The sequence below is a fragment of the Lycium ferocissimum genome, chromosome 8 (assembly GCF_029784015.1).
Source record: "Lycium ferocissimum isolate CSIRO_LF1 chromosome 8, AGI_CSIRO_Lferr_CH_V1, whole genome shotgun sequence".
Lineage (NCBI taxonomy): Eukaryota > Viridiplantae > Streptophyta > Magnoliopsida > Solanales > Solanaceae > Lycium > Lycium ferocissimum.
In genome coordinates this window covers 59,568,654-59,585,804 of record NC_081349.1, presented here as the reverse complement: position 1 = coordinate 59,585,804, position 17,151 = coordinate 59,568,654, and the positions used below count along the sequence as shown (strand labels likewise).

The following is a 17,151-nucleotide window of genomic DNA, read 5'->3' as shown; positions in this document are numbered from 1 at the left end:
TAAAATAATTTGTAGCTATAATTGCGCGATTACTAAAAAAAATTATTACTCAAGTTATGATTAGAATCTTGATTTAGTTAATTAAATCTTAATCATTAATTTTAACTCATGTCGTGTGTCTCTCATCGAAGTAAGAACTTGGGGAAAATGTTTCTAAATCTCATTTGTCCTCTTTTCTAGAAATTACAGAAATAGAATTGAGAAGGTCTAGTTTCCATGAGGAGTACCTGGAAGGTTTTTCCTTCTTTTTCATTATTTCTTTATAATAATAATAATAATAATAATAATAATAATAAGCATTACACCCCCCCCCCTCCCCACTACAAGAAAAAAGCTTATCAAAGACCAACATTTAAGGACGAGTTGAAAATGTCCCTAAATATATGCATATAGGGACAAGTTTTTTTTTCGGTTGCTAAATTTCACTTTTGCCCTTGAACTAGGGATGAGATTAAAAATACGGTCCCACAACTAATGAGAATCTGGTCCTAATAACCTAAATTGAGCGGGACAAAAGACCCGGGTTGATTTTTGCCTCTAGAAAAGTAAAAAGAACTAAAAAATAAATAAAGAACTTTAACAATACTTATTCTAAAAATTACTTCATCTCTCTAAAATTCCTAAACCTAGACAAGCTCGTCGTTGCCCAAATTTAGCTACAAAATAATTGCTACCCGTTCAATCAAGCTTAATCTTCAAAGAATGGCTAACTCTCCCAAATTCATTTCTAGATATCCCACGAGAAAAATCTTTCACCCAAATAATTATTTCCCGTAAATGGGTTTCTTCTTTATGCAATCGAAAGTTCTTCTTCTTCTCCATATCTTAGGTTTTCGATTTTCTCTTTAGGGTTGCTATATTATGTCATTTTCCATCAATCATCTCAAGAAAATTTACTATAACAGGTTGGTCTTCTTCTTTATCCAACTCTTTTAATTGTATTGTATTATTCTGTTACTTATTGTTCGATCTATGGGTCGAAATTGTATAGGGAAAATTATGAAACCCTTCAATTAGAATGTTGGGTTATTCAAGAATTGCTTTTTAAGATAATTTTATATAAGAAAGATTGCATTTTTTCGGGGTTGCTAAAAACTTGCAAAGTTATGGTGTCTTCGATCTTTGGCGATGTATTGAGTGAACAAGAGATGAATCATATCCCATTTTACTCTCGAAAGGGATTAAACTCTTTAGATTCCATTCATGGAATCTATTGAGGATGCAAATCGATGTAGCATCTACGATAGAGTTAACTATCGGGTATCGTATATTTGCAATGAAGTTTGTATTAGCAATATGTACGAATGGTGCACTTTGCTTGATTTTAAATTAATATGCTTTAAAGGAAAAGGAAAATCTAATTGGAGGGTAAGCATTGGAGCTTATTCCTATTTAAGCGCTTTCGGTTAGAATATATCTCGGCGAGTGTATTTGGCTTTTTTCCTAGGCAAGGTAAAACCACATAATTTATTTTGCTTATTGATTTTGGGCGAGTACCTTCTTTGATTCATATGTTTTGGCTTCGTAATTGATGTTTTCCTCTAAAAGGTATCCTTATTTTCTTCTCTGTTTGGTGATGTAAAGTTGGATGGTTATTTCGAACCCTTCGGTCATCCCTAAAAATTGCTTTGCGAGTTAGTTTAAGTATGTGTTACCGTTACATCAAAGGCTTGAATCGCTAAAATAGAGTGGGTCGATGAAAATCATTAAGCCACAAATGAACTAATCTTCTTTTGTCTAAAATTTGTTTGCTATTTCACAGTCTTTTATTTAGAACATTCTCTTTCATGGAATTTTATAATATCCACAAAATTATTCATCTCTTTGCACTGAAACTAAAATTTCACAAATTTGATATGTTCTTTTATTCATTTTAACTGATTGTGTATGATTTTTAGCAAATAGCTCTTTTAGTGGAATTTTATTTTCATCTCCTTGGTTTAAAATTTGGTTCGCTTTGTGGAATCTCAAACAAGTTTTTGGAGGAGAAATTGGGTTTTATGACTAATGTGCTTTCAAATATAGTTATGCTCCATTAAGGTAACGCATAGAAGTTGTTTTATTGATCTATTTATTTTGGTTTAACGGTAACTCTAGATGCATTTTTGTTTTCTAAATTTGACGTCGGGTTTTGAGTTCGGGATGCAACGAAGCATTAGGAGTCGATTCAAATATATATGCAAAAGAATATTATATAATAACAACTCGATATCATATTTATCTTGTAAGTGAAGATGCTACTCGTCTCTTGCTTTCTATACCTTTTTTTGCTTTAACTTTTCTTTTACTAGCAAGCGAGTGTACATGATTTTTATTCTTTGATAATTTATTATCTATTTAAGGATTTAAAATAATTATTGAAAATCCTTAGAAAGAGGTCTTTGAAAAGAAGCGTAATAGTTCCATGGGCTTCATCCCCCGAAATGTACAACATGATTTAACTCCCAAAAAATGATTTATTAATAGGTCTAATGAGGAGGTGTTACAAGATATTTTTTGGCCTTACGGTGGTGTTGAGTCGGTGTCTTATAGGTTTGACTCCTTGTGTTGCCTTTTCTTTCAATAAATATTTACTTGTCGATAACGTATAAATTGTAGACTATTACAAATATCTACCCATGAGTTCTTCAAGTTAATTGTATTTAATTTGGATTTTTATTACTTTAGTATACAATTGATGATTCCTTTGCATAAATCTTTTTGGTAGGAGGTCAGTATGTTATTGGTGTTGGGGAAGGCAAGGAGTAAACCAATATTGGGGTTGGGCGAGTTTCTAGCTTGTCTCGCCATGAGAGTCATGAGGTATTCTATAATCCTATGGTTTGCAATTTTATTACTCGGTAGTGATTGTGTTAGTACTCTAAAGGTCATGTTGATGGTAAGAATTTCTCCTTCTATCTTTGAAATTTATAAAGACTATTTGGAAAACAATTAAATTTTTAGAAAACCAATCCTCGGCATCGGGTTTTGTTATCGTATGATAGAAGTTTGAGATGTCTGCAAAGTCGGTTTTCGGGACAAGATGTTGGAGGTTGGCGTACCTCGTTAGCTATTGTTTTATGCTAACATCATCTTTGATTATTGTTGCTGTGGTGTAAATTGGCTTCTTTCAAAAATAATACTTAAGTAGTAGTATAGTGGAGAAGTCTTCTTGAGCCTCTCTTTACTCAAAAAAATCAATGTGATAGCCTTGGACCTTTTACATTGGAAGATCCATCTTACTTTGATTTCATTATTTAATGTTAGGCATACGGTATTAGAATATAAGTCTTTTCTTTGAAGCAAGGTATTTACATCTAGAACTTCCTTAATAATTTTTTTTGATAACCACGTTCGAATTACTCCTCATAAAGTTCTTATCTTTAATTTGCATAAGTAAACTTATGTGATATTTAGTTTGGTTGATAGGGCATGCTTTAATCCTCTTTCTGATGATAATGCATGATTCTCTATATTTTGGTTTGCTTTCTTGATGGCGATATCTTGAATCTTTTGGTATTTTCAATGGAGTAAGAGGTACGGTTGAAGCTCTAAAATGCTTTATTCGGCTCTAAAATGCTTTGCACCACACAAAATTGACTTATTCAACTTTATTTCGGGGAAAATTCTCAAATTACATGGTTCAACTTTTACATCGTTTTAGAAACTATCCGTTTTTGTAATCCATTGAATGATGGAAACAAGTACAAAATAATCTTAATGTTGAACCTCTTTTTGTAATCTTGTAGTTGTATAAAAAGTACAAACAATGATTGCGGGCATAGGCTTAACACCAACTACCTTGTTTTTGCAAGAGCATCCCAAATTTATGTGTGCCAAAGAAACTTAATCTTAATTTCATTTGGTTTCGATAAAGTCCGGGATATTGACACTTCCTATTTAGCTAAGCAATGCGTGAAGGCTATCAAGGAGCTGACCTTTTATTAGTACTTATCCTTTTATATTAGCTTTGAAGCATATCAACTTGGGTAAGTTCTATCTCTATTTTTCTTTACGGAGTTTCAAATTATTGTTCACATACTTAAAAAGTTATTTCTCCTCTTTTCCTTCAATTTACATGAGTTTTTGTGGGTATTAAATGTGTCGTTCTGTAGATCAATCAATAAATGGAGCTAGAGTAATTGTTAATGACTTCGAAAATTTTGTAATATACATCACTTTCACTCAAGAAATTTGTTTTGCGAAGGGGTAGGAATATTTTAACTGTTCCATTGGTCTTACGGACACAATTTGGGACACGAGATGTTTAGTTTGAGTTTTCCAAAATGGTGGGTGTAGGCACTTAGTAAACAATGTCCCGGATCCCACTATTGACTATCTTATTTGACCGAATATTTAAGCAATTTTTTTACGCTCGACCACTTTTCGGTGGCTTTCAAATTTGAACAAGGAGAAATATTAGCTTAATATTCATGATTTTCTCATGTATTTTGATTGTTCCCTTCTTGTCTTTCACTTTACTCAATATTGTACGTAACGATTCTTTGCATTTTCTTTTTATCGTTTCTAGTATTCTTTGTTATCTTTGATGGGCCAAAAGGATTTCGGCTTAGCTTAGTTTTTGGTTTTCTTGGCTTCTCCTATTCATGCTACTAATGTTACATTTTATGTTGGTCAAATCTCAATTTTCTACCTTTCGTGGCCATAGCTTTAGTGCTATTAGACAAATACTGGTTTTAGCATTTTAATTGATTTTAACATGTGTAGTGATGAAGCAAGGGAGTGAGGGGTAATGAAGCGGAGGAATAAACGATACTTTATTTACTTATTAACTCGTTGCAAAAATGTTGGGAAGAAGAGGGGGAAGTATGTATTGAGGTGTTCCTTTCCATTGTTGTTCTTTAGGTATGCAATTGGTATTAAGTTATCTTTAAATACTATGTGATCTTATAATTTTTTAGGAACATTTTTTTTATACCTTTTGCAGGGTCAGAAGACTTGAAGCTACAAGTCAAGCAGCAACTTTTCAAGACTTGATACAAATGATAAATTGGTTATCTTTTTGCTGGTTGCTTAGGACAATTATTTTTCTTGTTAAGTGGTTTTGTAAACAGTTCATGGCTATACAGTTACTAGTGGGATGTTAATACATTTTTTGTAATTAATTACGAATTCCATATACTTATAGTTATATATGCAAGAATGACATTATTGATAATTTTGTGTTTATATACATACATATTAGAAATCGGATAATGTTTCTTGGAAAAGAATATATATTATCCAGGGGCAAATTTTTATGGTTGGTAAAAAGCACTTTTAAGGACCATATTTCTCATTCTTAAAGACTTTCTATGACCAATAGAAGCTATTCTCTATATAAGTTTAGGACTAGGAAAATGGTCCCTATGTACTTTAAGGACCAATATTTTTGGTCGTTAAAGTGTTTTAAGGACCAGGAGCTATGTCCCGTCGTTATTTTCGACAGGTGGCGGCGATTTCTTTGGTCGCTATTGATTTTTAGGGACCGGATTTAGACTTTCAGGGACCAATTTTCTCGTCGCTAATAGCCAGTTTTCTTGTAGTGCCCCACGCCCCAAAAAAAAAACTAAAAATTTCAATATTTGTTCATTTATTCTTAACTATCTTACCTAGAAAGAAATTAAGGATAAGAACATAAAGGTTAAACAACTGACAACTTTTCCTTTTCTTTTATGCTTAAATCCTCTTATTTATTTCTTATTCTAATAAGTGGAGCTTGGGTCGATTGCTTAGTTTTCTTCGTAAGATGGTGGGTACACTGCATAACAAAAAAAAATGGTGAGGTGGATAGTCTTTTATGGTGTTAGGGATAAAAGCTCTAGTGTTGGTTGGAAAAGAAGAACATTACGTTGCTTCTTGATACTGGGCTTCTTTTTCTTTTATCTTTTACTTTTGTGCTAGGCTAGCATTTTTCTTTTCTTGTTTTTTATGTTCTCTTTGCAAATGTGCTTGGTATGTATGATGGATAACTTTGATTTTCTTTGAAAAATAGCTTATTTAAAAAATAAAAATAAAAAATAAAAGAATTCTGTGTGCAATCGAAAAGTGACTTATTTTTCCGAAAATAAAAAGCATTACTCCATCCATTTCTTAACGAGTGGTGTTTTTACCTTTTTATTTTGTTTTAAAATAAGTGGTATTTCACAAAATCAAGAAGACACTAATTTTTTTCTACCATTTTTACCCTTATTTAAAAAAATCGAGTTTTACATAACCGAAAAACCATTAACGAGTACATCGTTTTCAATACATTTGATTAAGGAATAAGTTAGTAAAACACTTCTACTTCTAGGATTGAGTAATTTCTGTAAGGGAAAAACAACCTTTATAATGAAACGGAGGGAGTACTAAAGATTGTTAATAATATCAACAAATTATTAGATAGTGATCTATTAACTTTTTAGTACTAAAGATTGATGATAATTTTTAAATGTTGGTTGGAAATGTGATAAAGCTTTACAAATTCATTTCTTTATTTGATGAAAATTATGTTCTAGCAACCAAACATTAAAAATGACTTATATATAATTTCTGTAAAACATTTCTTTATTATTGTTGTTGTGATTTGCTCCTCTTGTACGCGTTGCATTCAGAAAGATCCATAATGAAACCATTTACTATAAGTTTGCCTTTGTTCTTTCCTTCTCACTTTTCTTTTCATGCAAGCGTAATGGAAATTATGGAATGTACATAAAATAAAGCAACAACGGAAATGAAAAATACTTCAATAAAAAAAATAAAAAAGAGACAGAATTAAAATATCTGGTGACTAGTTGGAAAATAACTTTTCCCAATAGATAAGCTCTTATCTGTTTTCTTTTTTTCTTCCTTTTTTTTCTTATCATAAATTTAAATTGGTACGGAATTAGGTCATTTACCCTTGTTAAAAATTGTAGACTATTTTGTTTTCAGCTCTTGATTACTGAATAATTTGACTTTACATGGTAATGAATTAACTTACAAATATATTTGAGGGAAACTTTAATTGAAAAAATTTGATTATATTGTGTAAAAATCATGTCTAGGCCTTCATCTTTTTCTTTTTTCCTTAAACTGTTAGCATGATATTTTGTCCTAACTTATTAAAAGTAACTTGTTGTTCCCTTTGTCCAGGTTTACTCGTTCATGTTTGACTTGATATACCCCTTAAAAATCAATAAATATAATTAAAAAAATTACTATATCACTCTAATTATTATATATAAGTCATCTCAATCATTGGGAAATGAATAGAAAATAATTAATAATAAGGATAAAACAGATATACAATGGTAAATTATCTTTTGATTTTTCAAATTAGACAAGTAAAAATAGACATCTATTTTTAGTATAGTGACAAGTAAAATTGGAGGAAATGAGTATAAGTTACAACAAGAAAACTATGATCAATCTTTAGACTAAATGCAAATTATTTCATATATGTGGGCTTCATTCTAGGAAAATCCTTGTTTTTTATTAAGAGCACTTCATTCTAGGCAAATCCTTGTTTTTTATCAAGCTCAAAACTATACCACATGGGTGGAAGAGGCTTACTAGCCTCTTGAACGGTTCCTACACGTCCCAAGGCGTTGCTAGACTAATTTGGCAATCTTTAATTGTAAGTAACCTTTTAATTTTTTTTATTTCAAAGTAACTTTTTAAAATTAAGGGTCTAATTCATATACACTAATCAAAGTATTTCTTGTTTACACCATTCAATATATTTTAACTTGTCAGGTTATTTACTCTATTTTCTTGGTTATAAAATGCTTTGTATATGAACAATTACCACTACTAAAAACAAAGGTTTTCCCCGCTGTATTCAGTGGGAAATTTGTGCTATAAAACACGATTTTTCCACCTCATTTCCATCGAACCAGCTCACTGAGAAAATGCATGGTGAGAAATAGGTTCCCATTGAAACGCTTGAAAACTTCTTAATTTTTCCGTGTGAAAACACTACTAATTAGGTTTTCCCACCAGCATTCAATGAAAATAGCCACTGAACATTTTTCGATGAAAAATTTCAGTGAAAAAATATTGATTTTTAGTAGTGTACTTTTTACTATGGCCAACTTAATCTAATAGTGTAAAAAATTATACACTCTCACGGGACTATATACCTCTTGTTGGTAGAACAATATATGATGCTTCAATTTCAATCTCAAAACTTACTAGTAATATTTTCCCTTCTTATATTTATTACTACTTCTGTTGGTGAGAAAAATATAGCCGCATCAAGATCACCAATGCATGCTATGAGAGGTAGAGTTCGAATTTTGAGTTTATAAGTTCTAGGTTCTAAAAAAGAAAATCGCTAAGTTTTGATAAATTAACTACACATATTAAGTGAATTTTTAAGGCAAATACAAAATATACGGTAAACCTACTTGATTCTACCGAACCCGCGAGGAGTATGCTAGCTCGCCTCTACATGCTATACATATCTTACTAGGAGTATTACATATCACTATTATTTTTATTTTAAGAGGAAGTTTCTATTTTAAATAGTGTATTAAACATACTGCAGCCTCATCTACGGAAGTGGGGCCCATTTTCATTACTTTTGTAATTTATAAAGCAGTTTGAAGCTTCCGTTCCTTGCTTCCCTCCTAACCCAAACACCTTCAAAACCTATGTACACTTAACAGTTACGCACGCTTATATATAAACAAATTCAGTGTTAAAATATTTTGTAAAATTATCTTCTCTTTCTATTTTCTTGGTTCTCAAAAGTAGCAATAGCAATTGAGAGGAGTCATTGTTGTTTTTGCAACTCCATAGCTAGCTTCTGTTTTTCTTTTTATTATTTTTTTCTTTCTAATTTTTCCCGCTACATTGAAGACAACAAAATCAAGTTACTGAACATAAAAAGGACCCATTTTTTACTTGACAATTTAATTTTATTTCACACGTTGAATGTGGAAAATGCGTAGTATCAATGTGCTATTAGTGTTGTATGTAGTTTTCTTTTCACTGTTTTGCTCCTCAGTGAAAGCCACTGTTTCCTATGATGACAGAGCTATAATCATCAATGGTAAACGAAGGATTCTTATTTCTGGTTCAATTCATTACCCAAGAAGCACTCCCGAGGTAAACAATTAGTCAATACAATTAATTATTATTAAACTAATTTGAATGAAACTCACTACTAAAAAAATCACTATTTTTTCACCGAAAATGTTCAGCGGCTATTTTCGCAGAAATCAAGGGGAAAAGGAAAAAATAGTAGTGTTTTCACACGGAATAATTTGGAAATTTCCCAATATTACAATCGGAACTTGTTTCCCACTATGCATTTTTCCACTGAAATGGCTCAGTGGGGATAAGGTGGGAAAATCATGTTTAAAGGATAAATTAACCACTGATTCGCGGTGGGAAAAGTTTTTGTTTCTAGTAATGACTTGACTTCTGAGTTCTTAGCCAAAATTGACGAAATAAAATGAATAATGCAGTCGTATCATTTTGTGATATTTTCTTCTTTTTATTATGGTTTATTGTAACTTGATTTCTTTTGGGTTTTGAGATTTTAGAATGGTTTCTGACAAATGGTTGTCTTTTTTTTTTTTTTTTTTTTGATGCAATTTATGTTTACTTTAATGCTCTGTTTTATTTTCTTAACATTGTTATTTTTTCAGATGTGGCCTGATCTTATTCAAAAGGCTAGAGATGGAGGCTTAGATATTATAGAGACATATGTCTTCTGGAATGGACATGAACCCTCTCCTGGAAAAGTAATGCTTTAATATTTGAGTTAATAGTCAAAAAAACATCTGAATTATTATTTTTTCGTGAATTTCACTCCCCAACTCACAATCTATGTATTAAACCACATCTTGAGTTTAGGTATGTATTAAAACGCACCTCGATATGTTCTACCTGATTTATCACTATCTACTCAATGAGGTGCGTCTTAATACATAAATGGTGATAGTTCGGGTAGGATAAGAGAACAACTGATAGTTGAGGTGTGAAACTAGCGAAAAGTGATAGTTTAAGTGTGTTTTTAATATCTACAAACAGGGAATTGACATTTATTTTTTCATTTTGAATTTATTCTATCTTCAGTTTAACTTCGAGGGAAGGTATGATCTGGTTAGGTTTATCAAGTTGGTAAAACAAGCAGGCCTCTATGTTAATCTCCGCGTTGGCCCTTACATTTGTGGAGAGTGGAACTTTGGGTAATATAAATATAATTTAGTATCCCTCTGTCCCAATTTATGTGATACAGTTCGGATTTCGAGAATCAAACAAGAATATTTTTTACCGCGATTTATTCGTACGCCTTTAAGTATTTTTCATTTTTAATTATTTGACTTATAATACTTTCTTATGTCATTTTTAAATATGTAAATTATTTTCAAAAAATAAAATAAATTAAAGATTGTATGTCCGAATTCCCGGTTAAAATGAAGAAGTTTGTCTATCGAAATTCAAACTAGGTCATATAAATTGGACAGAGAGAGTACATAGCAAATGGATATTATTTTCGAGTTTTCTCTGTTTTTATACTCCGTATTGATGCAGGGGCTTTCCTGTTTGGCTAAAATATTTACCTGGTATGGAATTTAGAGCAGACAATCACCCTTTCAAGGTTTGGTTTTGACTTTGGATTTCTTCATCAGTTACTCCAAATGAGTTGATGTGTTTGGTTCCTAATTTGATGTTATGTTTACTGGTGGACAATGTTGTAGTTGGCAATGCAAGGATTTGTTCAAAGAATTGTCAGCATGATGAAGTCTGAAAAATTGTTTGAACCTCAAGGAGGGCCAATTATTTTGTCACAGGTTCGAAAATATGCTCGCTTCTTGTCATTACTAAGTTTCCCCATAGTGGTGAAACCAGGAAATTTGCTAAGAGGTTTAAATTGTATTCAAGATTTAAATATATATGAAGAAAAAGTAATTTGACCTATAAATAAATACTCCTTTTATCACGATCTAAATGTCTTACTTTCTTTTTCGGTCTGTCCCAAAAAGAGTATTTCTTTTTATATTTAGTAAGTTAACCATTCAAACACCATAAATGACAAGTTTAAAATCACAAAATTTAAAGGATATTTTAGTACATGACACACATCTTTAATTTAGAACAACAAGATTGAAAAATCTCCTTATATTTCTTAAACTTTGTGTCCTGTCAAATTAAGACACTTAAATTTGAACGGAGGGAACAATATATATTTTTCCAACTAAAAGTGTTCAACTAGCCACCCTTCGCCACAGCTATGCCCGTGTTTCCAGAAATGAAATTTATTCGGGCGTGGCCGTGGAGATCATATTTTCTAATTATACATTGTCCCCTGATTCCTTGATTTATAAGCAAACTAAGTTTAAGGCAAGTTTTGATACTTAATAATGCAGATAGAAAATGAGTATGGACCAATTGAGTGGGAAGTTGGTACTCCTGGTAAAGTTTATACAAGATGGGCAGCTGAAATGGCTGTGGGTTTAGATATTGGAGTCCCATGGATCATGTGTAAGCAAGAGGATGCTCCTGATCCTGTGGTAAGCAATTCTCAAATCTCCTATATTCAAGAATTTGCATCTATATGGTTTTATCTAAGTGTGATGAGATTTATTTATCTCCAGTTGCTCACACCCAAATTTCATTATATTGAGTGCCAACTAATGTATTCTTCAAAACTTGGTGGATAATGGAGTTGCCCTTCTATCCCCCTCCACATACATATTAGCTTTTCTCCGTGATAGAAAAGAGTGCTAAAACTATTCCATGAAAATATGATCTGCCCATTTATTGGCCTAGCCTATTTTGATTCGCCCAATTATACATAGCTCAAATTAAACCATGAGAAACCTTGTCAATATAGTTTAAAAAAATATTTTTTTTGTTTTGAGTATATTATATGTAGCCATAATAAAGAAAATATGTTTTATTAGGTACTTAACAAATCACAAAAGACAAAACAAAGAAATTAACTCAACCCATTGTAACTCGCCCAAATTTAGCCCAACCCGCTCATTTGACACCCTAACTTTAGATCACCTTTACATGTTTTCTGAAGAATTTGTCAATTTCTGAAGCAGCTACCCAGAATTCTTGTGACTTATGTCAAGTGTTTTTTTGGTAATTTGTAACCATAACTTAAATTTGTTGATTCTTTTACAGATTGATGCGTGCAATGGCTTTTACTGCGAAGATTTCCTTCCTAATAAGCCCTACAAACCTAAAATGTGGACAGAAGTCTGGACTGCTTGGTAAGTTCAAAGAGTTTCAAAGCATAAATTATTCTAATTTGATAATAATAATAATATGAATCCCCTAAAAAAATGGATCTAATTTGCATTACATGCTCCAAATTTTTGATAATTCAATTTATCTTTCTTGGGCGGAACGGAATATCTCGATTAGGGGAGAGAAGAGGGAAATGCCATAGGACCCAAATATCTGACAAGTCGCACTACACGTCAACCCAATTTGCATCTTCCTCTCCAGGACTTCGGACATGAACTTTTGGGACACCAATACACATTAAATAAAAGAACTAAATACTATATTTCAGTTAAAGGCGATATGACTGGAAGACTACCTTTAAGGGACACATTCCTTGTCAATTAATTCTATTTCTCGATGTCGTTTAGAGTCTATCGACTTCTTATTCTACTTATTCAGGTATACGAAATTCGGTGGTCCAGTTCCTAGCAGACCAGCAGAAGATGTAGCATTTTCAGTTGCAAGGTTTATTCAGAACAATGGTTCATTCTTCAATTACTACATGGTCAGTTGTTCATTTAAGTGCAATTGTTACTTATAGCTAGTTATAAAAGATCATCGTTTTCCTTTATTAAAATATCTTTTTCATGTATATATGTCATGTTGACTTCAGTACCATGGGGGAACAAATTTTGGTAGGACAAGTTCAGCACTTTTCATTGCCACTAGCTATGATTACGATGCTCCACTAGATGAATATGGTATGGAGAAGAAAGCAAGGAATAGAACTGTGTTTTCTCTCATTTGCGAATCTACACAACAAAAGTAAAATAGTAGAAACTTTCCCAGCAGCAGTAATTATTTTCTTGATAATTTGTCATATGATGTAATAGGGCTGCTAAATGAACCAAAGTATGGGCACTTGAGAGATCTGCATAAAGCTATCAAGCTATCTGAACCAGCATTGGTTTCATCATATCCAACAGTGAATTGGCTGGGAAAGAATCAAGAGGTCATTCTAATGTAGACTATTTAGTTTTCGAGTTGAATTAGAATATGAATTTTCATCTAACAATAGTTTACAATTTTTGTCCACCAACAGGCTCATGTATTTAGATCAAAATCCGGGGATTGTGCTGCATTCCTGTCCAACTATGACACTAAATATTCAGTTCAACTCACCTTTCAGAATATCCAATATGACCTTCCTCCCTGGTCCATCAGCATTCTTCCCGATTGCAAAACTGCTGTTTACAATACTGCAAGGGTAACGAAAGGGATCCTTCTTTACTCCCAGAAAAACTCGTGTACTTTTTTTTTTTTTTTTTTTTTTTTTTTTTTTTCAATTTCTCTTTTAAGCTTAGATACCAATGATGTTTGTTGAATCTATCTTTACTAGTTCTGATTTAGGTTGTTAATCTTGAAAGACATCATTCTGATTGTACGTCATATGAATATTTAAGAGTAAAAGTTCTAAAATCCTCCGGGAACTGTTGCAGATTAGCTCCCAAAGCTCACAGAAGATGATGACACCTATAGATGGCGGATTATCTTGGCATTCATACAATGAAGAAACTCCCTCATCTGATGACCGTGACACACTTTCAGCCAATGGACAATTGGAGCAGATAAATATTACTAGAGATTCCTCGGACTATCTGTGGTACATGACAGAGTGCGTACCTTCATGTCCCTGCTTCTTTTGAATGATTTTTTGAGTTCACGTGGTAATTCAATATTTTTGATAATCATTTCGTTACTTTCCCCAGTGTAAACATAGGGTCTGATGAAGGATTCCTAAAGAATGGAAAGGATCCTTTTCTCACTGTTATGTCTGCTGGTCATGCCATGCATGTCTTCATAAACGGCCAACTATCAGGTAGTAGGACTAGCACTCTGTTCAATAATAGGGAACAGTGCTTTCGTAGATAAACACATCTAATCGTCTGTTGTTATCGTCGTCCTGCCTTTATTTGGCTTTGCTTTGTGGTAGGAACTGCTTATGGAGGATTAGATAATCCAAAATTGACATATAGTGGCAATCTGAAACTAAGAGCTGGTAGTAACAAGATTTCTTTGCTCAGTGTTGCCGTTGGTCTCCCGGTTAGTTCTACTTCATGTTCCTCTATTCCCCTGAAAAGGCGAAGTTAAATGTTTATGGTATTTATGCTAGATAAATGTATTTCAGAATGTAGGCTTGCACTTTGAGACATGGAATACTGGAGTTCTTGGTCCAGTCACATTGAGTGGTCTCAATGAGGGGACAAGAGACTTGACAATACAGAGATGGTCTTACAAGGTTTCTTCACTAATAGCTCTCCCTCTTTTATACCAAGTATATTGTTTGAATTCAAAAGCCATAATCCTCCAAAATAACACGAAATGTTGTGTTAATTTTCTTTGTATAGACTATTGTAGATATTAGAATCTGCTCCCACTTAGGCTAAATGTTCTTTTTTTTTCCTCAAAGAGCTACAAGAATGTAGTAAGCAAGAGATTACAAATGGAAAATATCTACAATTTGCTTATCTGCAGGTTGGTCTAAAAGGTGAATCATTAGGTCTTCATACCTTAAGTGGAGGTTCCTCTGTTGAATGGGTTGAAGGTTCACTTTTGGCTCAAAAGGAGCCCATGACCTGGTACAAGGTAAATTCATCATGTAATTGGTCTAGTGCCTAATCTGATAACATAAATCACTACACTGTTGACATGCTTTTTCACCTTTACGACCTGATAAAAATACTTTTCCAGGCTACATTTGATGCACCTGAAGGAAATAATCCACTAGCGTTAGACATGGGAAGTATGGGAAAAGGTCAGATATGGGTAAATGGCGAAGGTGTAGGTCGTCACTGGCCTGGATATATAGCGAAGGGCCATTGTGGTGACTGCAATTATGCAGGAATTTACACTGAGAACAAATGTCAGACAAACTGTGGACAGCCTTCTCAAAGATGGTAAGGGATTTCTACTATTCCAGCAACCTTTGTGGGGATTCCTTTTTAGCATAAACTTAAAAACCACAAAGAGACAAGGGGAGGCATTTATGTCACATTTTCCCCTTGGATCACTCATACTTCAAAAACCAATATGATTGAGTAAAGGGAAATTAGCCTATTTCCTCAAGGTAAAATGGGAAGCAAAGAACAGAAGAAGCTTTAAAAAATAGGGTACTTCAACTTCACCTTCTTGTTTGAAAGAAATGTTTAGTATAATTGTGAAACTGATAATTTCAGGTATCATATCCCTCGATCATGGCTGAAACCAAATGGAAATCTGTTGGTAGTGTTTGAAGAATGGGGTGGTGACGCAACCAAAATCTCTTTGGTTAGAAGAGAAACTGCCAGAATTTGTGCAGATATTGTAGATGACCAGCCAACTCTTAAAAACTGGCATATGGCGAGCTCTGGAAAGTCAAATAATATGCATCCAAAAGCTCATCTATGGTGTCCAAATGGGCAGAAAATCACAAAAATACAGTTTGCAAGTTACGGAATGCCACAAGGAACTTGTGGAAACTTCCGTGAGGGTACCTGCCATGCTCACAAGTCATATGATGCATTCGAAAAGGTATATCATTCCTTTGTCATATTATGTAAGTACTAAAGAGTTTTCGGACACCAAAATGTTTGTCTGCAGAGTGATGACTGCAATTTGGTATCCCGATTCAGTATTCTTTATTTTGCTTCGTGTCTAAATGCAAGATTTAGCTTTAACTTCAGTGTTATCATACATCCTGGTTTAGTAAGAGGTCTTCATGATAACTATTGCTATGTCTTGCCTATTTCCCCCAACTTCCAAATGGGATATTGCAGAATTGCATTGGAGAGCAATCTTGTTCAGTAAATGTTGTACCTGAGGTTTTCGGAGGAGATCCTTGTCCAAATACTTCAAAGAAATTATCAGTGGAAGCTATTTGCAGCTGAGATTATCAAAGATTGTTGGAAACAAATAGTGAAACCAAAACCAATTCATTTTGAATAACGAAATACTTGATTACAGGAATATAGTCTTCATGAAAATTTTGCTTGCTTCTTTGCAATCTTTGATTTCACACTCGAGGGCAACTGATTCGATTATTGGATTGAAGAAATTGTATAGCATATCTATACCACAGGTCTTAGAGGACAGATGATTCGTGTGTAGATAGAGGAAGGGGTTATGACTGTTTGCGGAATAACATAAGTTGCCAGGGAGCTAAGTTTTCCTTTATAATTGTAATAATCTTACTACATAAAGTTTAATTAAATGATTTCTATACAATGCTTGCATCCGTTTTGCATATTACAAGATATTTGCTTCGTTTCAACTTGGGTGAAAATCATTTACGCCCTCTAACTATCGTTTAAAAATCAAATTTTGAACAATAGACATTTCCCCCCTTTAAACTAATTGACTTTTTTAAATGCTTATTTTACCCTTACATTATCAACTTTTGTCTTCTTTTTTTTACTTCTTTAAATTCATGATATTTTTCATTTTTTTAATTTATGTAATAAATTTCTTATAAAAAATAAATATTATCTCCTAGGCGAAGGAAAAAGTGCAAAATATTAATTGAGTGTATAAGTTAATGATGCTCTATAATAAAACTAATTAGCAGAATAAACAAAAAATTAATTTTATTTAAAAAAATCCAAACTTTAATATTTATTTATACAAATGAAAATGACATGTCATAACAAAAACAATTAACAAATAGAGTACAGATAATTCATGTGTAGATAGAGGAAGGGGTTATGACTCTGTTTGAGGAATAACATAAGTTGTTAGTAAGCCAATTTTTCCTTTATTATTGTAATAATCCTACTGTATACTACATTTAATTGAATAATTTCTATGCATTCCTTGCATCTTATATGACATATTTGCTTCATATCGAGTTGAAGTCCATAGCATTTTCATGTTCTTCCTTTTTTCTTTACTGGAAAAATTAATAAATTTTGGACTGTTATCTTCTCCAGCACCTTGATAAAATAGATTTAGTAGGCGTTTGGCCATAGATATCAAAAACAA

The 17,151-nt window shown here is 32.7% G+C and overlaps 1 protein-coding gene across 1 annotated transcript; it reads left to right on the top strand.

The window, feature by feature from the left end:
• Nucleotides 1-8,611: 8,611 nt before the first annotated feature.
• LOC132068789 (beta-galactosidase-like) lies at nt 8,612-16,398 on the top strand. The gene is made up of 19 exons (XM_059462496.1): nt 8,612-9,054; nt 9,600-9,695; nt 10,030-10,142; nt 10,489-10,555; nt 10,656-10,748; nt 11,325-11,468; nt 12,091-12,179; nt 12,595-12,700; nt 12,809-12,896; nt 13,029-13,147; nt 13,238-13,402; nt 13,635-13,810; nt 13,905-14,014; nt 14,129-14,238; nt 14,324-14,434; nt 14,671-14,781; nt 14,887-15,092; nt 15,372-15,705; nt 15,951-16,398. The coding sequence occupies exons 1-19, from the start codon at nt 8,881-8,883 to the stop codon at nt 16,059-16,061; spliced, it is 2,523 nt and encodes an 840-aa protein (XP_059318479.1). The 5' UTR covers nt 8,612-8,880; the 3' UTR covers nt 16,062-16,398.
• The last annotated feature ends 753 nt before the right edge of the window (nt 16,399-17,151 follow it).

What these genes read in the sequence shown, in the direction of transcription:
- LOC132068789 (XM_059462496.1), top strand. Translation starts at nt 8,881, where the DNA reads ATGTGGAAAATGCGTAGTATCAATGTGCTATTAGTGTTGTATGTAGTT. An exon ending in CAGACAATCACCCTTTCAAG is followed by an intron (nt 10,556 to 10,655) that starts GTTTGGTTTTGA and finishes ACAATGTTGTAG; the next exon opens with TTGGCAATGCAAGGATTTGT. An exon ending in GGCCAATTATTTTGTCACAG is followed by an intron (nt 10,749 to 11,324) that starts GTTCGAAAATAT and finishes TTAATAATGCAG; the next exon opens with ATAGAAAATGAGTATGGACC.